The 23,224-nt window shown below is 37.4% G+C and overlaps 2 protein-coding genes across 4 annotated transcripts in view; both read left to right on the top strand.

The window, feature by feature from the left end:
• Positions 1 to 14,784, top strand: part of COL24A1 (collagen type XXIV alpha 1 chain) — a 148,503-nt gene extending 133,719 nt beyond the window's left edge. The window contains exons 53-60 of the mRNA XM_087930128.1: positions 127 to 162; positions 5,412 to 5,447; positions 5,545 to 5,571; positions 6,761 to 6,826; positions 8,053 to 8,221; positions 9,628 to 9,737; positions 10,657 to 10,872; positions 13,778 to 14,784. Coding sequence (XP_087786254.1) covers positions 127 to 162; positions 5,412 to 5,447; positions 5,545 to 5,571; positions 6,761 to 6,826; positions 8,053 to 8,221; positions 9,628 to 9,737; positions 10,657 to 10,872; positions 13,778 to 13,924 — 807 coding nt within the window. The 3' untranslated portion in view covers positions 13,925 to 14,784. The remainder of the gene's footprint in view (positions 1 to 126; positions 163 to 5,411; positions 5,448 to 5,544; positions 5,572 to 6,760; positions 6,827 to 8,052; positions 8,222 to 9,627; positions 9,738 to 10,656; positions 10,873 to 13,777) is intronic.
• A 2,480-nt stretch (positions 14,785 to 17,264) lies between these two features.
• The window catches only part of ZNHIT6 (zinc finger HIT-type containing 6), a 41,018-nt gene continuing 35,058 nt past the window's right edge, over positions 17,265 to 23,224 (top strand). For 2 of the 3 annotated variants that reach the window (XM_026700264.2, XM_087930126.1), the window contains exons 1-3: positions 17,265 to 17,405; positions 21,790 to 21,855; positions 21,938 to 22,044. In XM_026700264.2, the coding sequence (XP_026556049.1) occupies positions 17,335 to 17,405; positions 21,790 to 21,855; positions 21,938 to 22,044 (244 nt within the window). In that variant the 5' untranslated portion in view covers positions 17,265 to 17,334. Of the gene's footprint in view, positions 17,406 to 19,644; positions 19,735 to 21,789; positions 21,856 to 21,937; positions 22,045 to 23,224 lie in introns of all 3 variants that reach the window. The other variant, XM_087930127.1, reaches the window with a different exon arrangement.

The following is a 23,224-nucleotide window of genomic DNA, read 5'->3' as shown; positions in this document are numbered from 1 at the left end:
AAATATTCATACAGCTGAATTAATGTTGATGCATTTCTTCATGTAAGTGTTTAGATATCAGTACATCTCAGTGTGATTGAAAGCAGGAGGACATAAAAGATTAATGTAATTTCATTTTTTCCCCAGGGATACAGGGGAGAAAAGGGATCCAGAGGTGAAATTGTAAGTGAAACAAGTATTCATTCTTTGTGGAGAGGATTAGGGTAGGGGTGGGCTGCTGGGGGTTTGCAGGGGTTTGAGAGAGCCCCTAGCTACAATTCTCTGCAGTTCAGAGATCCCACAAGTCCCATTCCTGTCTGCCCCACCCCACCCCGCCCCTCCCAAGAGTCCCCACATGGCCCATTTGGGATGCAGGTAAGTGCAGGGCATGTGTGGAGGGTCGGGAGGCTGAAAAACGGGCCTCTCAGAGCCTCTGGAGCCTGAGGAGGGCAAAAATGCCCCCCCCTCCGTGGTGCAGGAGGCAGACTAGGCCATGCCCACCATGGCCAGGCCCACCCAGCAACTGGGCAGCAAACCCTTTGCTAAAATTTTTCAAGCCCACCCCTGGATTACGGATGTGTGTAAGGGTGCTGAGCAAAGCACTGAAAGATGTTTTCAGGTTATATAAAAGATCATACTGCTGTGGTTCTAAATTGTCTCTTGGCTGGCTGATATTTTGTACTAGTATATGGCCTCCAATCTGGTAGTGTTGGTTCACTGAAGCAAAAATTAAAGTGGATGCACAACAGATGCTATGCATGTTATTAGTATGGTTTGTTTATTTAGTGTAAGCAAAAGTTTAAGCAAAAAGACTAGACTGATTTATTAAGCGCTGCATGGCTGGCTGGGTGGCTTTATAAATCGCTGTAGTCATTATCAACTCTGAGCAGTATATGTACCCAGTATCCAGGTGTCATAATTGAATAGTTGAAAATGTCTACTTGGTACTTCCTGGTGATGATGTGTCCTGTGCAAAAGAATACAGAACAAGCCTGTTTCTATCAGAGCACACAGAACCGCACACATTCTGCAAGAGAGAAGTTCCCTGAAGATGAACTCCAGCATGAGTCCGAAAGCTCAGAAGACAAAACCTCTGGTCCTGGTGACTGACCCGGATTGGATCCTTCATAAAGGATATACTCTATGAGTTGTAGACCTTCCTGCTAATGACTCCACTGTCTTTGGAAATTAGAAATATGTTTCTATTTATGCAGGAATAATCTAAAATGCTACCTTCTGCCTAATACCCGTGAATATGTGAATGGCTTCTCCTTTGTCCAGAAAACCTTAGAAATATCTAAAGAGACTAAATATCTCTAACATAAAAATGTTTTGGTCTCAATAAACTTTCAATTCCCATATTTTTTAGCTGAAGCCATAAAAACGTAAAAGTAAAACTTCTGGCTTTAATTCCAATGCTTATTATGTCCCTTACTGCAGTGATTTTATTGGACAAAGATGGCTGATTTACTTTTAAATCACTCAATTGAAAGATTAAGAGTAGTCCAACGGTAAACAAAAAGTAAGCCATTTGCTAGGGTAACAATGAAACCCTCATAATAATCAAAATGTGTGCAGTGTGCTGCAAGCCAATAAAGGATAGCAGAGAAGGTGTTGGACTATGCAACTAATTGGGTAATTTGTGACCAATTATTCATTCTCACTCCAAGCTAGCTCAAAGTTATGGGGATAAAATGAGGCAAGATCCCTGCATGACCTCTTAGAAGAAAGGGTGAGCTATCATTGGAATATGTGCACAAATTGCAAAGAATTTTGGAATGCATATCCGTATGAACGCAGCATATGCTTGGTGCCGATCCCAATATTTTAGGCCAACCCTGATGAAGTAACTTTATCGAGATGTGTTTATTATTATATCTTTTATGGACAAATAATGCATATTTTTCATATGTCACATCTATCACCTTCAATTCTAAATGTTGGAAGGTAATAATTAGTTGACAAGAAAGCAAACTTCACATGCTTTTAATATATTAGTGTTTTAATATAATTTTTACTGAAGAAATTTTTAACAAGAAAAAAGTAGTAGAAATATTAAAAAGAAAACAAGAAAATAAGGACTAATATAAATAAAAAAGAAAATGGAAAAAGAAAATTTCAAAAAGGTAAAAGCAGGATCCAATCTTTTTGATAATGATCATAAATACATTTGTATTTTAACCTGTATCTCTCTTAAAGTTATATCACAATTTCCTTCTTTACATATACTACCCCTTCTGATTTTTAAACTGATAAATCACAAGGTCATTTTTCACTTTTTCCATAAGGAATATTAGATATTATCAATAATGTTTTTCCCATGCAAGAGAAAAGTAGAAATCTTAATCATGTTCAGACTCATGGCAACTTTCAAAACAAGTACTGGTCTTGTAAAAAACTATTTTCTAGTCCTGAGGAGACCAGACAGTCCTAAGGCTTAAGTCCATTATTGTCAATTTATTTCTTTCTACTACATGCATTTAGGATTGAGCTTTAGGCATTTCATTTTATTGTACTTGTTCAGTGTCTAAAGATACTTTTGTGGTTTATCTGCTGTTACTTTGACATAAACTAGCTTCGTGCTAATGGTATTTCCAGTGAGCTGCAGGGGAAAATCGGCATCAGTATGATTTAATCTTCAGGTCATGGCAATTAGATGCTTTCTTCCATCTTGACATTCTTTGCATGAGACTTGTCAGAGACGAATTACACATAAATTCTTGGCAGCACAAAGCAATTAGTTTAGCCTTCACAAGAGCAGAAAATTTTATTTCCAATTATGTTGAAAACCATTAAGAGAATTTCATTCAGTTCCGTACTACATCTGATTGTATTATTCAGAGGGTAGAGGAAAAATTGTCATCTTTTCTAGATCCTGTTGTTATTTACTTTTGAACAAGTTTTTTTTCTTTTAATAGTTTATACGTTTTCTCTTTACATACATAAGTGCTTTGTGAACAGGGTATTGTCTGGATCATTTTGTTTACATAATTTGCTTACATAATTTCCCAGTTCCTAAGTTTTTTCAACAACTATTTTTCTTAAAGTGGTGCAGAAAAGTTTTTGTTAAACAGTTTCTATTTCTTTCTATGAATTGATAAGGAAATCAAAGAACATTTCTAGGGTAGGGTGAGAATGAAAGCACTTTGCAACAGCTGTGCTCCCCCAAGTCAGCCATCTTGAAGAACTGAGATTACTTCAGGTTCAGCAGTGATAAATTTATGGTCATTGCCCAGTCCAGAATAAAAATAATGTAATACAATTAAAGTAAAGCATATTTGCTGCCTTTAGAAGCATATGAAAACACTGTAGTGATCTAAGCTAACAAAATACAACATTGAAAGAAACTTGTTATTATTTCCATTGGTTTCCAAGATATTTTTACCTCAGGATCACTCTTGCTTTTTTTCCCTTTTATCTCACATTTTAAGAGAAGTGTAGTCTTTCTACCCTGTTATCACAGAACTTCACTAAAAAGCAATAGTTGGCATAAAAGCTGATTTCAGACAAGGTGGTTACTCTGAAATTTGTTTATTTCCATTATCCTTGGGCAGGGGTGGGATTCAAATTTTTTAACAACCGGTTCTGTGGGAATGGCTTAATTGGTGGGCATAGCTTGGTGGCCATGTGACTGGGTGGCCATGGGTTGGTGGTCATGTTATTGGTTGGACATGGCCAACTCAATATCACTCACATCGAGGCATGCATCTCCTCACCTGGCCTCTCATGACTGTGGGGATGCTGCAACAGTCGTAAATGAAAAATTGTCATAAGTTACTTTTTTCAGTGCCATTGTAACTTTAAATGGTCATTCCACACAAGCAAAGTACCAGCAAAGGAGGGGAAAATAACTACAGAGAAATTCCTGAGACAGGAAATCTAGTCCTGCCAAGAATGTAATAAGGGTTAACAGAGAGGCAGTTTCTGTAAGCAGCACCAGAATGTTTCCTTCCTGCCTTCCTTACAGGATTAGGCCAGTAATTTCTTCTATCAACTGGTTCTCTGAACTGCTTAGAATGTTAACAATCAGTTCTAGCGAATAGGTGAGAACTGGTAGAATCCCACCCCTGTCCTTAGGGTATATAACATTCCATACCAGGGGTGTCAAACTCAAGGCCCGTGGGCCGGATCTGGCCTGCGATGTGGTCGGATCCGGCCCGCGGGGCCATCTTGGTATACCCAATGCAAAGAGGAAAGATTGGCCCGTCTACTCAGCACAAAGATCAGGCCAGCATAGCTTTTGCCCAGTTTACCCATTGTGAATAGGAAAGATAGGACAACATAGTTTCGGCCCAGTCTACTCAATGCAAAGAGGAAAGATCAGGCCGTCGGTCCGGTCTACCCAATGCGAAGAAGAAACATTCCAGCAGTTTGGGGAGTGGTGTCAAGCTAGCCATTCCCACCCAGTCGGCCACGCCCATCTGTCCCCCCCGAGGTCAACCACAGCCCTGATGTGGCCCTCAATGAAATTGATTTTGACACCCCTAATCTAACCACTTAACTTATGCAACATTTTTAGGCTTTTTTATATAAGTCTTTAAGTATCTGTTTATGTACTATATAAGAAGCTGTTTGATGTAGTGGTTAAAGGCACCAGGCTAGAAATTGGGAACTCTGAATTCTAGTCCCATCTTGGCCTCAAAGCCAGTGGAATGTCCTTTGGCTAGTCACTTTCTTTCAGCCTTAGAAAAGAAGCAGTGACAAACCACTTCTGAAAAACTTAACAAAACTGCAGGGATTTGTCCAGGTGGTGTCCAAGAATTGGATACAATTTAATGGAAGAAAAAAAAGTACTATGGGATATGAGTGCAGCACAATTACTCAAGTCTGACATTATTCAACAGCAGTGCGAATTTATTTTCTTATGAAGCTTGTAAATTTGAGAAATATTTATCCTTCTGTGGGCAATAAATGTTATCTTCTGTAAAATAGATTTTCAGACCATTGCGTCTGGCAGTCGCATTAGTTATGCACTGCTAATAAGTTAAGCATGTAATGCATGGATTTGTTTTAGAGTAACCTTTTAACTGACTGGGGATTATGCAAACTTCTTGATGCTTGTGTCTCTGGTATAATTTAATTAATCAATTCTAAATGACCTCCAAATGTATACAAGGAATGAAAAATAAAATAATATTACTTATCCAGTCTTATTGGGTTGCCATATTTTAGAAGGGATTGTAGATTTAAAACAAATAGTACACAATAGCTTTATAAATACATAGTACATACTTTTAGGAACGTAGACAAATGGCCTACAGCATGTTGAGAAATCTTTCAATAAGTCACAAATATAGTTCCTATTTAATTCAGTCCATTTACATTTACTATAATATTTGAATTAAGTTACATTGAATTACAAACTAATACATGAAGATTTAAAGTAATCTTACTCTTATTCAGACATTTTTATCATCTCTTCTTTCATTCAGGGCCCTCAAGGACCCCGCGGTCGTCCAGGTCTGCCTGTAAGAAATCAAAATACTATCAAAAGATATAATTGAATAACTCCTAATTTATATAACATACAATCTTGTAAACTTTCTTTTTCCCTTTTGTTTTTAGGGTCCCCCAGGAGCACCTGGACCAAGAGTAAGTTCCATTTATTTGTTAGAATAACTTTATTACTGGGTAATAAAACTATAGGATACTGACCTAACCTTTGAAACTCTACAGTTACCATTTAAATGGAAATGATTTAATCCTGCTATAGTTCTGCTTCCTTTTGCATTATTTTAAAAGCTGCCCAGAGTCATTTTGATATGATATGAGTGACAAATAAATTTAATAAATACATAAAAGGTTATGCTCATTGTACAGATAACATGTAGAACAGCATCTGTGCAAATTGTCTTGGAAATAAGACTGATTTAATTTAAGGGAATGTACAATCAATACACAATTGCCAGTTTGAAATACAGTTGTACTCACAGGTTTGATTACTTGATTGCAGGAAATACAACTTCAGCAACAGAGTGGTCAGTGTCTGGAATACTGTACCTGACTGTTTTCCCCAAACCCCAAAAACTTAGACTGTCTACTATTGACCTCACCCCTTTTCTAAGAGGTCTGCAGGGGGCGTGCATAAGCGCACCAACGTGCCTACTGTCCCTGTCCTATTGTTTCTTTTATATTTTCTTATATGTATCCATGTATTCATAACTATGTTTTTACTTATACCTATTATCTTGTAAGCAATTGACAAATAAAAATAAATAAATAATTTTACATACCCTGGCAGAATTTATAATTTCTTGGCCATTTTTCAGAGAATATGAATGATAACACAAAAACTTTTCTTTCACTCATGGTTAGTGGTTGGCTGAAGCCATTTATTATCAATCAACTGTGTTTACTCTTTTTAAATCATAATGACAACAGAAACTACCCAAAAGTTTACATACCCCAGTTCTTAATATGGTGTGTTGCCCCCTTTAACATCAATGACAGCTTGAAGTCTTTTGTAGTATATGTGGATGAGGCTCTTTATCTTCTCAGATCTTAAAACTGACCATTCTTCCTGGCAAAAAGCCTCCAGTTCCTGTAAATTTGTGGGCTGTCAATATCTCAAGCACTTTCCTGAAGTCTTTGCAGTTCAGCATTGCAATTTTCTTGAATGCCCTGGAGCTTACTTAAAGTATAAAATGTAAATAATATAATGAGATTTTGGTGTCCTTGCATACCTAATAACTGTTCTTGATTCTGTAAAAAGATGTATATGATTGATTTTAAATTTCTTGACAATGATATTACTGATAAGAAACATTTTGATTTTATGCAGAAACAAATAGACATGAGTGCCACTATTCAAGCCTTGCTTGAATCAAATGCTGCCTTAGAAATGGAGGTAACAATATTTGCACATTGAAACTGATAAATTATACACATTAGAATAACCATTTCAAGAATAAGAAATGCATAATTTTTAAAGGCTTTATTTTATTACAGATTTTCAAATAATGTATTAATTTGCGGGGGGAAACTTTGAATAGCAAACTAGAAAATATATGAACCTTTTAATCTAAATGCTTAAGACATCATACAACTGTTAACAAAATTATTTAGGTGGTTGTAAAAAAAAAAGAGAGAGAGAGAGAGAGAGAGAGAGATGACATGACCTTATTTTGTGAGGACATGTTATAGCATCAGGGCTTTTTAATATAGAAAAGGAATAAACAGGAATTGGAACCAAACATGATATAGCAAAACCATAAAGTATAAAAATGGAAGGAACTACTTAGGTCAATCCTGATGGTTCCTCCATGAAGGGAGCCAAATTAAATCAACTATGACATATACTACCCAGCTCCACTGGGTAGTAAACAAGTGTAAACTTATCATCAGTCTGAATAATTTTTTCCATTCTCAAATTGGTCTTTGGGAAATTTAGAAGATTTTTCTAACATTAAATTAGAATTTGTGTCCTGTCACTTCAGGTCCAGTATTCTACAGATTGCACACCAGGGTAATAGAAAAAAGATACTAATCTTACTGAGTGATGTCCACTATCTAATTAAAGAGCATTAACTTTTCCAGTTCTTTTCATCTCATAAAACGTAATTTCTAGTCCCTTAATCATCTGTGTTACTCTTCGTTTAGTCTATTCCAGTTTGTCTGATGCCCTCAAGTATGGTGCTCTGGACTAGAGGCAATAGTTGGGCAATGGGGATGGGAGGTGGGGGAAATGGGGGTTGCTGTCCAGCCAACACAAAGTGAAATTATTATTTCTGGCAATCTAGAAAAGGATAGCTATATTGAGCCAAAATTATATTTGTCTTTTTTTACAGCCATAGCACTGTGCTGACACATACTCAGAAAATAATCAATTGCTATATTAATATTTTTTAAAAGAGCATATTATTACCAAGTCAGATCCAAATTATGACAAATATTCAAAGACCTTTTATATGAGGCATACCTTTTCCCACCATTTAGCTTATTTTTCTGCAGTATTTGTCATAAATCAGAAAATCCAGATTTTCAATTATAGGTAGTGTTTAGATTGGTAATTGACTGTATCCCAGTACATTGACATTTCTTTGCAATAATATAATTCCCCCCTCCCTTTGGCAGAATTATCAGAACACTGAAGTGACATTCTTGGATCACAGTGCCAAAATATTCAAAACACTACATTATCTGAGCAATTTGCTCCATAGCATCAAAAACCCGTTGGGAACCCGAGATAATCCAGCACGTATCTGCAGAGATTTGCTCAACTGTGAACGTAAAGTGTCTAATGGTAAGTTTCCAATAACATTGAAAATTAAATAAGTCTTAAATTTTGTTCAGCTTTTGCTTTGTTTAGAATTCAGAGATTGTTTGATATCAAAGATCCACAGCAACTGAACTCTTGGTTTTTTTATTATAGAATTGTCTATTTTCTATAAGATTCATATATTTTTATTTCAGATGCTATGACCAAAATTGCATAGCTTGTACATGATTTTATATGCAAAGTTTATTCTCTAAAATATACATACGGTATATACCCAGTGATGGGATTCAGCCAGTTCGGGAGAACCGACTGTTAATTTTCTGAGCAGTTTGGTAAACTGATTGTTGGAAGAAATCATTAGAGCAGAGAACCAGTCGTTAAATTATTTGAATCCCACCACTGTATATACCTCCTTCATAATCTAGCTGGTTTCAACTTGCTGGCCTAAGATACTGCTTAAATCCAAAGGACTTTCCTGTTTTGCAAAGTTTCGAATTCTATAATAGTATGATTCTGCCAGCGTTGTGAAATCTGGAAACATACACATAAAGAAATAATCTTCTCCTTATTAACACAAGATATTTGTAGTGTCTTTGACTATAGTTACAGAAATAATAATTACAAAGAAAAATGAATAGTATTACATCTTTTACTCACAACTCAATTGGATATAGTTGAGCCACAGTACAGTTATAGGTAGTCCTTGTGTTACAGCAGCAAATTGGGCCAAGGCTATGATCATAAAGCCCTATGTCACATGATCTTGCGTAGCAACAACAATCCAGGCAATCCCAGTTGCCTTTGAAATATCAAGATCCATGTATGGATCATTAAGAAGCAGCAAAAGTCCAACAGGTGCGTACAAACACAGGAAGGTCAAGGGAAGGAGGGTGAGAGTACAAGTGCAGGGTAGGAGAATGTGTGAATTCAGCAATGTTGAGGGGAGGAGAACATGGGTGTGTCCAAGAGCAAAGAGGATGTGGTATGCAGGAATTTGGGAGGTGGGGTGGAGACTTATAAAAGCAAGTTTGAAATTCTTTGCTGGCTTCCACATTTACTTTGTTTGTGAGAAGCTGGTAGGCAAGTTGGCAAATGGCTATCACATAACCACAGGACATTCTAAATGAGAGTTGGTTGCCCAGCATCCAAATCTCAAACATATAACCATGGTAATACTGTGATGGCTGGAATTTTGAAAATCAGTTTTAAATACCCTTTGTTCAGTGCCATTGGAACTTTGGTCACTGAATGAGCGGTCAGTAATCAAACATTAAGTGTATATCTTCTTTCTCCCCTATTTTTGGAATCTGAAAACACATAAGGGCAGAAGAAAACTTAGGATTGAAGACTTTTCTGTTTAAGAAACTAGGGTTTTCACAGGTGAAAAATATATTTTAGAATTTGTCTGCATTTATTTCTTCAACTGACAGGAAAATATTGGATTGATCCAAATATTGGGTGTCCTTCAGATGCCATTGAGGTTTTCTGCAACTTCACTGCTGGTGGCCAGACATGTTTATCTCCTGTATCTGTCACAAAGGTAAGATCACTTTGGCAACAACCATACACTTGTCTTCTTACTATTTTCTTTATTTATAAGAGTTGGAATTTTCCTATGGAATTTGACCACCGAATCATTAAAAATGTCTTCCCTCTTGCTTAAGCTGCTCATAGGTAGAGGAAGATAACACATAGGGAACTTTGTAATAAGAACCCCTTGCGATGGAACATATTTGCTCATGAATTAAACACATGTTCTTATCTGAATGTTTAAAGAAAAAAAGAGGCAAGCTATGATTTATAGTATAGATGTACAACCCATCAGTCTTATACATTCTTACTCAGAAATAATTTCCAGAGAATTATTACAAATTGGCATGATTAGGTTAGGGCCTTACCAAGCTTTAGGGTTACACAGAGAACAAAACCTTATTCATTACTAGTATAGTGGTACTATTATTTAATAATTTCTTTTGTTCCCTGTGCCTGCATCATATTTCCTAAAATATTTAGTGAACTTAGTGGAAACAAAGAGGAAAAACAAGATGAAAATGGCCTTTAAAAAAATAAAGTCTGATTGTTCTAAACCTGAAATGGACAGCTATGTAATTTGAAGAACCATTAAAAATTCAAGCCAAATGTCAAAGTAAGGTCCCAAACAAGGTCCATATGGAAACAACAATTAGAAAAGCAAAGTATGCAGTGTTGTTTTTTCCATTCGCGTTATGTAATCTTCCTCCTCATATTTATATTGTGTAAATCCGGTTTTGTAACAAAAGGAAGGGATATGCTTATGCCTGAATAATTTAACAGATTAAATACCAATAGTTTGTTATTGCAATGGAATTTTTAATGAATAATTATATATTAAGTATATATAAACTGAACAGTGTCAGTATGATTTGTGGTTATGAACTGCCACCATATTTTATTTAATAATGTTTGTTTTTGTTGAATAGTTGGAATTTGGCATTGAAAAAGTACAGATGAACTTCCTTCATTTACTTAGTTCAGAAGCAACCCATACTATTACAGTTCATTGCCTGAATACCCCTGTGTGGAAAACTAATGAACTACATGAACAGAAATCTTCTCTGATCTTCAAAGGATGGAATGGTGATATATTTGAAGCAAACACGCTGATTGAACCAAAAGTTATAATGGATGGATGCATGGTAAGCCATATGTAGTCATTACTGAAAATGTTAGTACAAAGAATACATTCCAATTTTCTTATGTATGCATTTTGGCCACAAACAATATGGATTCCATTTCTTAAACATTCAACTAAAAATGTTAAATGTTTATATTATAGATTATAATGAATTTAGAAAATCTATAAAAACTGAGATTGACACTAGAGATTATTAGCTATGATTTAAAATGTGGATATTCTTAAACAGAAGCCTAACATTCTGTATCCTTGGTAGCTTAACTTTTGCAGCCTATGTTCAACAGATTGATTCCAGTGTGCAAGATACATTAGGACTCACTCCATTTTCTGTTATACATTCAAAAATTTTGTAGATATTTGCACTCTCTAATTCTGCAAAGGAACAAGAGATGCAGATCAGATTCTTTTACACCAGCTCATACATTTTTCTGCCCAAATTCAAAATTTCCATGAATGCCTGTTTCTATTGTGTATGTACCCAAAATAAAGACAATCATAAAATAATAATTTTAAAATGAAAGTTGTGTTTTAAATTAAAATATTCATGACTATTCATGGAAACTTCGAAGAATTCTTTTTCCCCCCATGAGTATTGAATCACCTCTGGTTTATGGACTAAAAGTTGTATTCCAAATACTTCTACTTTTTTTTGTAATTCTTATAAATTTTGCAAATAGTTTGCAAATAGATGGCAGGATGACAAGCTCAAAAAGAACAGAAAGCTCTTTTTGGAAGAAAATGAAGTAGAAATAAATATTTTTCTTCCAGTATTTAGTTTTCCAATAGTTTTCCAACATTTATTATTACATTTATATCCACTGTTCTTCCAGGTAGCTTAGCATACTGTTTATAAGGAAACATCCATTGACTGTAATTTCTAGAAATTGGAGATTACAGGAAACAAATGGAAATGATAGTGTATAATAAGGGTTTTTTAATTGGTAATGGTGCAAATGAGTTTTGCTTCCTGGCAAATACTTGAACCACTAGTGCATGCAATTTTCAGAAGTAGTCTGCCACTGCCTTGTTTTTAGAGATGAAAATGATGGATCCAAACTCACCCAACCAGCTTCATGCCAAGCCAGGACTAGAACTCATGGTTTCCCAGTTTCTAAGCTGGTTCTTTAAACATTACACTGAACTGGCTCTGCTAAATAAGATTATCTTAAATAGTAAGGGAAGTCTGTTATCCTTTTAAAACTTTGCAACAACTTCTCCCCATATTTTTAATTTCCTCCATGTACAAGTAATCCTCAACTTACATTTAGTGACTGTTCAAAGTTACTACTCCACTGAAAAAAATGACTTATGACTGGTTTTCATTCTTATGACCGCTGCAGCAGCCTCATGGCCATGTCATCAAAATTCACATTTATGATGGTTGCAGTGTCCCCGTGTCACTTGATCTCCTCTTGCGATCTTCTGACAAGCAAAGTAAATGGGGAAACCAGATCCATTTAACAACCATGTTACCAATTTAATACCTGCAGTGATTCACTTAACCACTATGGCAAGAAAAAATATTAAAATGGGGCAAAACTCACTTGTCTCACTTAGCAACATAAATTTTGAGCTCAATTGTGGTCGTAAGTCGAGGACTGCCTGTAGTGTGTCCTCATTTTCATTGTATCACTATGCTACGGCCTTTACCTTCCCCCTCAAATTTTAAGCAGGGACTCCAACCATAAAAATGTTGCCCACTATATCATATTAAAAATATTTGACATTTGTAGTTTCCCCACATTTTCAATGGAAAAAGTATAATGAACTGATTAATAAAAGCAACATGATCTGAATAGAAATGATGCAGCCTTTTTAAATAACAGATAATCAGTTGGAAGGGACCTTATAGGTCATCTAGTCTAACCCCCTGCCCAAGCGGGAGACCCTACACCATTTCTGACAAATGGCAGTCCAATTTCTTCTTGAAAGTCTCAAGTGATGGCACTCCCACAATTTCCGAGGGCAAGCTGTTCCATTGGTTTTGTTCTGTCAGAAAGTTTCTCCTTATTTCCCGGTTAAATCTCTCCTTGTTCAGTTTCCATCCATTATTCCTTGTCTGGCCTTTGGGTGCTTTAGAAAATAGCTTGACCCCTTCCTCCCTGTGGCAGCCCCTCAAATATTGGAAGACTGCTATTATGCCTCCCCTGGTCCTTCTCTTCCCTAGATTAGCCATGACCAGTTCCTATAACCCTTCTTCGTATGTTTTAGTCTCCAGTCCCCTAATCATTCTGGTTGCTCTTCTCTATACTTTTTCTAAGTTTTAATGAATTTTAGCCAAATTTTTGGCTGTTCAGGTGCTTAAACAGACGCTTTTGTCTTGAGCTGGTGCAAGAAAGCAGAACACCTAATACTGCTTGTGAAGTAGTACACTGCTGAGCCATTTCAGGTCAGCAGAATCAAAATCCAGAAGATTTTGGTTATGTTAGATTTCACATTAAACAATATACCAAGCAATTCCTATGTGGTGAATCAGGAAAGGCAAGTATGCCTTCAGCATCTCCATATCCCCCCAGTCCTATTTTGCCCACTGCCTTCACTTCCCTCTTTTACTTCAGCCATGATTGCTGCTGATGTCCTTAAACAGAATATTCTAGCTTTCCCATACCATGCACTTCCCTGTCTCTCCTTGTCCTCTGTGTATGGCTTTGTCCAATTTTCCCCCCCATCCAATTCTGCCTAGAATAACATTTTAGTTTGTAACTAAATGAAAACTTATTTTCAGTTCAGATCAAAACATCTAAAATAGATATTTTGTTAAAACACACTTTCCAAAATAGTTGTTTATGCACATAATTATGCAAACATTTACATATCCTTGATGATAAGTCTTCTTTCTTGATTTTCCCTGTAAAAATTAAACAGAATTAAAATCTTGTATGATTTTAAGATTTCTTTTATTGCAGATTCAAGATGGCAACTGGCACAAAACTCAATTTTTTTTCCACACTCAAGAAACCAATCAACTACCGGTTGTTCAGGTTCGTCCATTTTCTCATCTCAATCAGGGACAACAGCGATACATAGAAAGTGGCTTGGTGTGCTTTCTCTAGAATTTTGAGTAAACCTCATATCGCCATATACAGGACACAAGAAATAATTACGAAAATGTGGAACAATTGTACAGCAACATGCTGGTGATTTCTTAAAGAATCTCAGGAAGAAAAAGACTTCCTCCTATGAAGGAGAAATGGCTTCAGAAACTTTGACAACATTACTAAAATATTTAATTTTTGGTTGGTGCTTTTTATGATATTCTCTGAACCAAAGAATATGCAAATATGGAAATTCTTCTTGATTTTATTAACAGCACTGTCCAGGACACCTTAAAGAAAGATGGAAGAATGCAGTAAAAAGGAGCAGTATGGTTTTATGCTCCCAAATGTGCAATAGCTTATGTTATACTGACAATGAGTTACGCCACCATAAAATCCCTTAAACACTTTAGTTGAATGATGGTCCTTTTCGGACACAAACATCTTCACAGATGATCCACTACCTCTTTTGTGTTTCCTGTTTGTGTGGCCTGGCGCTCCATATATAACATAAAAGTGTTTTTTTTCCTTTACTTTTTTTTTTTAGGCTGTATGTGCTGGTTACATCAAAGGAACTCTTCATTGTATAAAATTATGTCTTAAAAATATTTGGTCACATTGTTCATGATTACTGAAAACATTAATTTATGTGAAAACCTTGTTTGAAAATATTTCTGTCTGTAACATGAAATGGATGGGACAGATATATTTGGTGCTTATAAAAAGAACAGAATTTTGTACTTGTAGAAGGACTACGTACAATGGTGTTAAAGATGTTAACTTTCCAGGGCAATCTATAATTATATCTTGTGTAAATATTTTGTAACTGTTAAAAATCTTAATATAGCATATATTTAAATCGCTATTAAATTATACTCTTAAATAAGTCACTTTGGAAATTTTGTGGTTTTGTGCCAAATAGTTTTTTTTCGTATGTTTATTAATTTCTCATACATGCTTTTTAACAATGTTTAAATAAATATCAGGTACTTTAATATTCACTTCAAAGAAAACAGGCCAACCTTGCTTCCCTTTAGATGGGATGGGGTGAGATAGATTAATTTGTTACTGGTACTATGCATTTAAATAAGCTAATTGCAACATGAATCTGAAACAATTTACTAAACAGTAATGGTCAGCAGAATAAAATCTAGAATGTATAACTTCAAGCAGTGGCAAAAATAAAGGTTTAAAGCATCTTTTTGGTCTCAGAAAGGAAACACATCTTTACACCAGTTTTCTCTGATATGCTTTTTCAGACATCATTTTTACCCATGAATTCATAGCTACACTCCTAGTATATGCAGCCTGACCACTTGCAAATCTAGATAAACTGCTGTATCCTTATTGGATCAACAGGGACTAGTTAAAAGGAAAAGCACAAGTTGATTAGTCCTGCTCTATATGGATGATACAGAATCAAAAATCAGTTATTCAACCTTCATGTTATTTTAAATATCAAAGTTTTATAGAGTAACTCTTTTTTTACCTTTTATTAGCCAAATATGTTCTTATTTTGTTTTTATCACAAGACTTTGGTGATTTATAAAATATAAATTATTTTTTAATAATTCTAAGTTTCTTGTTCCAGAAAAAAAACCCTTATCCTCTAAATAGACAGAAATCTTTAATTTTGTTACTATCATGTTTATTTAAAATTAAGAGTCAACTTGGAACCAAGTCATATGACTTCATAGTTATCCGAATCTGGAAGTACTTATTCTGCAATTATACAAAGAATTTTATATCTTTGGATGTAACGGTTCATCAATTGGTGAATGATGTCATTTCCCATGTTGCTTCTGAACCGTTCCTGGTATTAGACCATTCTGAAATATTAACAATGGTGGTGGTAGTGGTGGTGGTGTGGTCTCTTGCTTGAGCATCAGGTTGGACTAGAACAAGGATCCCCAACCATGGCAACTTTAAGCCTGGAGGACTTCAACTCCCAGAATTCCCCAGCCAGATTCACCTCAGGAATTCCAGGAGTTGAAGTCCTCCAGGCTTAAAGTTGCCACGGTTGGAGACCCCTGGACTAGAAGACCTCCAAGTGTTACTCTGTTATTCTTCCTGTTGAGCTTGATTACTGACTTCATGGATATAGACATACTGTTTTTCTGGCAACAATACACCATACTCACCAACACTGGTAGGACAAACTATAAACAGGGAGCAAGCCCCACACTGACTAGCACTAATACCTAATCTAATGAAACTTCTGCAAGCAAACAGCCAAGCTCAGAAAGCACCCAGGGCTCCATCATATAGATAGTTTTGTTATTACTGTTGCCAAGATGTTTTTACACTTTCCTCGTGCTTTCCCTGGAAGTCTCCCATCTCAAGGAATAATTGGGTCTATGGCTGAGGTTTCCCCCAAAATAATTCTTATCTAGGGCAATGTTTCATTTAGCAGCTTTTACTGCGATGAAGGAGAGGCAAAAATGCTGTAGTTATTTTACTTTTCATTCCAAATATTTGCTAAGGACTTTTTCTATATAAAAATTATAAGGAGCATCATACTTTTAAAAAGTCAAATGCTGACTTCCTTAAAGCCCTCCACAGACAGGACAACATATCCATCCATCATTTAAATTATCCAGGATAAGAGAAGTCCAGAAATTCAGTAAATTTGCTGTTAATTTATTTGCCCTTCCTTAACCAATATCACCACACCTTAGTGGTGATTATGACATGTTTATTGCAGAAAAATGTGTTGGTTCAATAGACAGAACCAATAACAGCAATCCTCTCCTCCAACTCTGTTCTTCTCTTGCACTGCTACAGCAGGAGAGCAGCAGAGAATTAATAAAAGTGTCTCTAGAACATGGTCCTTCCAACCACCCTGTGCAGACCTCAAGAAACAAGTTCTCAGAAGCTGGTGTTTGGAACCACAAGTCTCATTAAAAATAAAATACTAACACGAGCATCTAGTGCAGGGAATGCCCTATACATTGATGAGAGAGAGAAAGAGGAAAGAAAGAAAGAAAGAAAGCTAAAACGCTTCATTTCCTTTTTGATCCACTCAGGCTCCCAAGCTTATCAGGAATCACATTTCACGTGTTAAAGGGACAATTCCTTTTACACCCCGTTATCAAAACCATTACTACTCATTGCGGTCTTCTCTGCCTTACGGCCAAATTGCACCAGCAACCACTTTTACATGATTCCTGCACCTCAGCAAGAAAAGAGGAAGTCCTCCATCACCATTTCCCTGCCCAGGTTTCTGCCAGGAACGATTCGCCTGCCCCCACAACCTCCGTTTCCACTACCAGGCATCTCAAGCATAACCCTCAAACTCTCGCTGCGCCATCCAGGGGGCGGGGCTTCTTCCCGATGCTTCGACATCTTCCGCTAGGGGGCGGTGTCTCGCGCTCTCGCGAGCCGCGTCGTACCAGTCTAGGCTGCGGCCCGATCGCGGCGCCCAAGCAATGGCGGGCGCGACGGAAGCCGCTCCGAGCGGGGCGGACGAGAACCTTCAGCGGAAGATGTCGCTGCAGAGGTAGGCCCCGGCCTCCTTTCCCTTTCCTCCGACCTCCCCTTTCGCCACAGCCAGGCTGGACGAGTTTGCTTCGCCGGAGGCGGGGCCCGAGCTTTTTCAGACGGGACCTTAGGGGCGACCCCAATGGAGGGTAGAGAAACAACCCTCGTGGCTCTTCTTAAGCTTGGGGCCGCTCCATTGTAGCCTCGCTTCGGCTGTCCTGCTGCTACTATAAGCCAGTTGTGGGAAACGAGAGTTTCGTTTTGCTTTGAATGGTACAATGTAGCTTTAGTGCGGGGGGTCTCCAAACTGGGCAACTTTAAGACTTGTGGACTTCAGCTCCCATAGTTCTTCAGCCAGCAAAGCTGAGGAACTCTGGCTGAAGAACTCTGGGAGTTGAAGTCCACAAGTCTTAAAGTTGCCCAGTTTGGAGAGCCCTGCTTTAGCGGATGGGGAAACAGTAGATCTCGATTTATTTCAAGAAATCAGCTGCTTTTTAAGAATTCTGGCTGCACAGATGTAAGGGCAACAAAATGATTCCTCCCAACTCCAGAATATACAGGCAGTCCTCGATTTACAGCAGTTTTGTTTAGTGACTGTTCAAAGTAACAGTGGCACTGAAAAAAGTGACTTATGACCATTGCAGCATGCCCATGAAAAAATATATGACTCTTTTTCACACGACCATTAAAAATGGCTTACGGCCGATTTTCACACTTAATGACCATTACAGCATCTCCATGGTCCATGAGATCTAAATTCAGTTGCTTGGCAACTGGTTCATTTTTTTTTATGATAATTGCATGATTCCAGGGTCATGTGATCACCTTTTTGAGACATTGTGACAAGCAAAGTCAATGGGGGAAGCCAGATTCATTTAACAACCATGTTGCTCACTTAACAGACCACAGTGATTCACTTATCAACTGGGGCAAGGGAGGTTGTAAAATGGGACAACATTCACTTAACAAATGTCTCGCTCAGCAACAGAAACGTTGGGCTTAATTGTGGCCATAAGACAAGGACTACCAGTACTCTATATACTTTATATAAACAGGACAATATTTAAAGCAAATGCCAGTTCAATATAAGAAGCTGAAAGGGAAAAACTGAGAGCAGCTGAACAGTATGAAGTGCAAGAATTTTTGCTGCCTATATTAAGTGTAGAATTCCTCAATAGACGCATTATTATTAGAGTCAAATAATTGTGCTAGTTGGATTAAACTCTTTGGTTATTCACTTAGAATATTCAAATACAATGATCCTATTTTGGCTTTTTACAAAGCTTTAAAAATTTGGCTATGTAAGGTAGTCCTTGACTTACAACAATTCATTCAGTGAACATTTCGAAGTTCTAACAGAGCTGGAAAAATGTGGTTTATGATTATTTTTCACTCTTTTAGTCTTTGCAGCATTCCTAGGGTCACATGATCAAAATTCAGATGCTTGGCAACTGACTCATTTATGACGGTTGTGGGTCATGTGATCACCTTTTGTGACCTTTCGACAAGCAAAGTCAGTGGGGAAGCCAGATTCACTTAACAACCATGTCACCAACTTTAACAGCTGCAGTGTTTTGCTCGACAACAATGGCAAGAAAAGTCATAAAATGGGGCAAAACTCATTGAACCAATATCTCACTTAGCAACTGACATTTTGGGCTCAATGATGGTCTCAAGACAAGGACAGCCGTTTGTATTTATTAATTTTATGGGTGTTTAGGGTTTAAATGTTTGTTCATTGTTTTATAATTTTAGAATTGTAAGCAGTCCAGAGTCACTTGGTGGTGTTAAGCAATGGAAAAAGAATAAGTAAATAAATATATAAAATTTAAGATATTTTTTTTAAATAAAACATTTTCCAATATTCAAATTTGGTATACAAAGATTTGGGTGATTATAGCTGTCTGACAACCCTGTGGATTATGTTGATTAGGAGGGATGCTTGACACAGCAGCATAGCACAATTTCACATTATTTGTGAATATCCCGTATGCTCCTAAAATGATGTGATCAAACAGAAGGATATTATGTGTGCTCAGTTCAAATACTTTTTGTTAGCTGCTTTGTACATATGACAGGCAAATGTGATTTTTTTATCATATTCATTTTGGAGTATACTGTACATTGAATATGCTCATGTAAGCAATATCGCAGTTGTCTGCAGTATAAATTTTAGAAATGCTGTTTTGGAAAAAAAAATCAGCCAATCCATTTTGGAAACCATTGAATAAAAATTAAAATTACATTTCACTTTGTAGCTCAGAGCTGGGCAGTCTGTGTAAGACTTTGAGTTCCGCCTGACCAAAGTACATTTATTCATGGTGAAAATTCCAATGCAGTTACACTCTGTAAGTATAGATACATAAATAAAATAAAATAAATGTTAGATTTAAATTACATTTAAAAAGCAAAACCGTCAGTCATATTGTTTTTACAAAATACTTCTGCTTACTATGCATTATTTCCCATTAAGGCATCTTTGCTCTATTGCAGCTCTTATGCTTTTCACAAATATTTCTCATCATTATTTTAGGCTTTTATCTTAACACACAACTAAGAATTGCAAGTACAACTAGCAATCCATTTATAGATATGACAGTGACAATCCTGAAGATATCCTGTTCTCCCTGTTTCTATAAATGGTTTCTCAAAATTTACTGTGTTAAATTATGTTTGGGTAAGTTTGATCTAGGTTCAAAGCACAATTCAGAAAATTCTAAGTCAGCAACCTGACACTTGGCCTTTCTGAAAGGTAAAAACTTCACAGCAATTAAAATTAAAAATTGAGTTAGTTCCATGTAAACAAGGTTATCATGCTCTGATTTTACAGATAAAGCAATGTATAGCAATGTGTAGAAGAAAGGGTATGTCTTGTGATCAGGCTTATTTTGCTCCAAAAGATTTGTTTGACCACTTATACATTTAGACTTTCAAAAAGCATTTTTAATTGAATGGAACTCTTGTGAAATTACTTATTAAGCAAAAAAATAGCCATCATATATCAGAGAGCTGGAAGATGACATATATACTGTATAACAAGCAAGGGAAAGGCTACCATATCTGGGCTGCAAAAGCTGGAAAACTTAGATGGCCCCAAGAAATTAAGACTGTTCAGTGTACCTCTCTATACCGATCTAGAAATTGTCCTGCTTTTTTAAATAGCCAAATACTGTATAAAACAGGAAGACACAAAACCATATGAGTTTGGTGATTTAAAAAAATACAGATTTTTAGAATACTTGCATCTCAATGCCTAGGCCAGTGGTGGCTAACCTTTTTGGGCTCCTGTGCCAAAAATTGCATGCGCATTAGTGCGCGCATACTCACGTACTAGCATCCAGAATGCAGTGCTCCCCCCTGCATGTGCGCGCAATCCCCCCTGCCACCCCCTTACCTGCACTGCACCTCATGGCTGATTTTTCTGCTGGTTTGAGGCCTTTTTCAGACTCCCATATTTTCAGCTGAATAATATGCCTGTTCCATCACTTCTGGTATTACAGGAAATGACGAAATAGGCCTATTCATCCTGAAAAGCCTTGCAGGGTTTTTTTCCAAGCCTCTGGGAGGCTGAAAAGGGCCTCAAATCAGCAGAAAAATCAGCTGTGAGGCATGCGCATGTGCAGTGAGGTAAGTTTGCCTGCAGCTCGCATGCCAGTACAAATGTCTCTGCGTGCCGCTTGTAGCACACATGCCATAGGTTTGCCATCACGGGCGTAGGCTCACATATTGTGACAGTTTGACTTCATATGGAGCAGAAACCCACCATTAGGATTTCATTTTTCATTTAATATAGGTGTGCCATCAATTATAAGACCCAGCCAGGAGCTGATTGTAGAGCAGATCACAAACTGCTGATGTTCAGGTTGTGTATTTCTGATTTGGCATGATGTGCCAATTGGAGCTTTGATGCATCATTCTAGCTGATGGGGCACCAGTCCAAGCTCCCAATTATATTTGATGCTAAACAAACAGTGGAAAAGAATTTCTATTGTTTAGTTGCTTCTACTGGCAAGAAATGACAAAGCAGCTTTTACCAGGATGCTGCTGACAAATGATAAGACAGGTTTCTGAGAGCAGCCATTAACAGGATGTGGAACGTTGTGTTGATTCTCATTGGAAGCTTCAAGGGCCTCAGATTATCAGTAACTGTATTTTAACACCTTTTGCAGGAAATGCAGTGGAATGCTGTCATAGCAAAGACATCCTGAGAGGGTTTATTAATTTGTAATAAATCAGTTTGGGGGAGATAGCCAAGGCTGCTAATGGAAGTTTGCACTTCAACAGGAGTGAAAAATTCTGATAATTTTTCTTCACTAATTTGTTTTTTCCAATGTTCCCCTGTGTAGAGGCTTTTCTCTCTGCGGTTCATCTGTAAGTGTAGCATCTCAAATTTCATTTTTTAGATGTGAACTCTGTAATACTGAAGCAGCAAAATACAGATGCCCTCGATGTATGAAATATTCATGCAGGTAGGTATAAACCAAATGCTTTTTTTTTTTCATCTTAGATGCTGAAAATAAAATAACAGTGTTTCTTTGCTTTTGCTTTCAGCTTGGCTTGTGTAAAAAAACATAAAGCTTTATTCAGCTGTAACGGAATCAGAGAAAAGGCGGCCTTTGTTTCAATGAATGAGTTCAGCAACTTAACTCTTCTAAGTGGTAAGAGTATTCGTTCAATAAAATTACTCAAGGTACTGTAGGGCTTGGTATACTAGTGTAGTGCTACGTAGTTTTTTAAAAAAAATTATCAGAATTATAAAATTGTTTTTTTTTAAATAAACTCTTGCTATTGTGCCAATATTAAGCTCCTTTTTACTGTACTAGCAGTGTAGTTTGTCCTGGTATCCCAAAACAAACACAATAGAGTATGTTGGATATAACACAAAGATAGGTAGAGAATGTTTTAGATTGAAAATGAGGCAATGTAAGTACACTGCTCAAAAAAATAAAGGGAACACTTAAACAACACAATGTAAGTCCAAGTCAGTCACACTTCTGTGAAATCAAACTGTCCACTTAGGTAGCAACGCTGATTGACAATCAATTTCACATGCTGTTGTGCAAATGGAGTAGACAACAGGTGGAAAGCACAGGCCGTTAGCAAGACTGCCTAACCAATAAAGGAGTGGTTCTGCAGGTGGTGACCACAGACCACTTCTCAGTTCCTATGCTTTCTGGCTGATGGTCAGTTTTGAATCTGGCAGTGCTTTCACTCTAGTGGTAGCATGAGACAGAGTCTACAACCCACACAAGTGGCTCAGGTAGTGCAGCTCATCTAGGATGGCACATCAGTGCGAGCTGTGGCAAGAAGGTTTGCTGTGTCTGTCAGCGTAGTGTCCAGAGCATGGAGGCGCTACCAGGAGAAGGCCAGTACATCAGGAGACGTGGAGGAGGCTGTAGGAGGGCAACAACCCAGCATCAGAACTTCTACCTCCGCCTCTGCAAAGAAGGACAGCAGGAGCACTGCCAGAGCCCTGCAAAATGACCTCCAGTGGGCCACAAATGTGCATGTGGCTGCTCAAATGGCCAGAAACAGACTCCATGAGGGTGGTATGAGGGCCCAACATCCACAGGTGGGGGTTGTGCTTACAGCCCAACACCGTGCAGGACGTTTGGCATTTGCCAGAGAACACCAAGATTGGCAAATTCAGCACTGGCACCCTGTGCTCTTCACAGATGAAAGGTGAAGAGCACACATGACAGACGTGACAGGGTCTGGAGACGCCGTGGAGAACGTTCTGCTGCCTGCAACATCCTCCAGCATGACTGGTTTGGGAGTGGGTCAGTAATGGTGTGGGGTGGCATTTCTTTAGGGGGCCTTACAGCCCTCCATGTCCTC

The sequence above is a fragment of the Pseudonaja textilis genome, chromosome 3 (genome assembly GCF_049901715.1).
Source record: "Pseudonaja textilis isolate UNSWEBS1 chromosome 3, rPseTex1.2, whole genome shotgun sequence".
NCBI classification, from domain to species: domain Eukaryota; kingdom Metazoa; phylum Chordata; class Lepidosauria; order Squamata; family Elapidae; genus Pseudonaja; species Pseudonaja textilis.
Note: the sequence above shows the minus strand (reverse complement) of the source record. Positions and strands in the feature narration are given on the sequence as shown.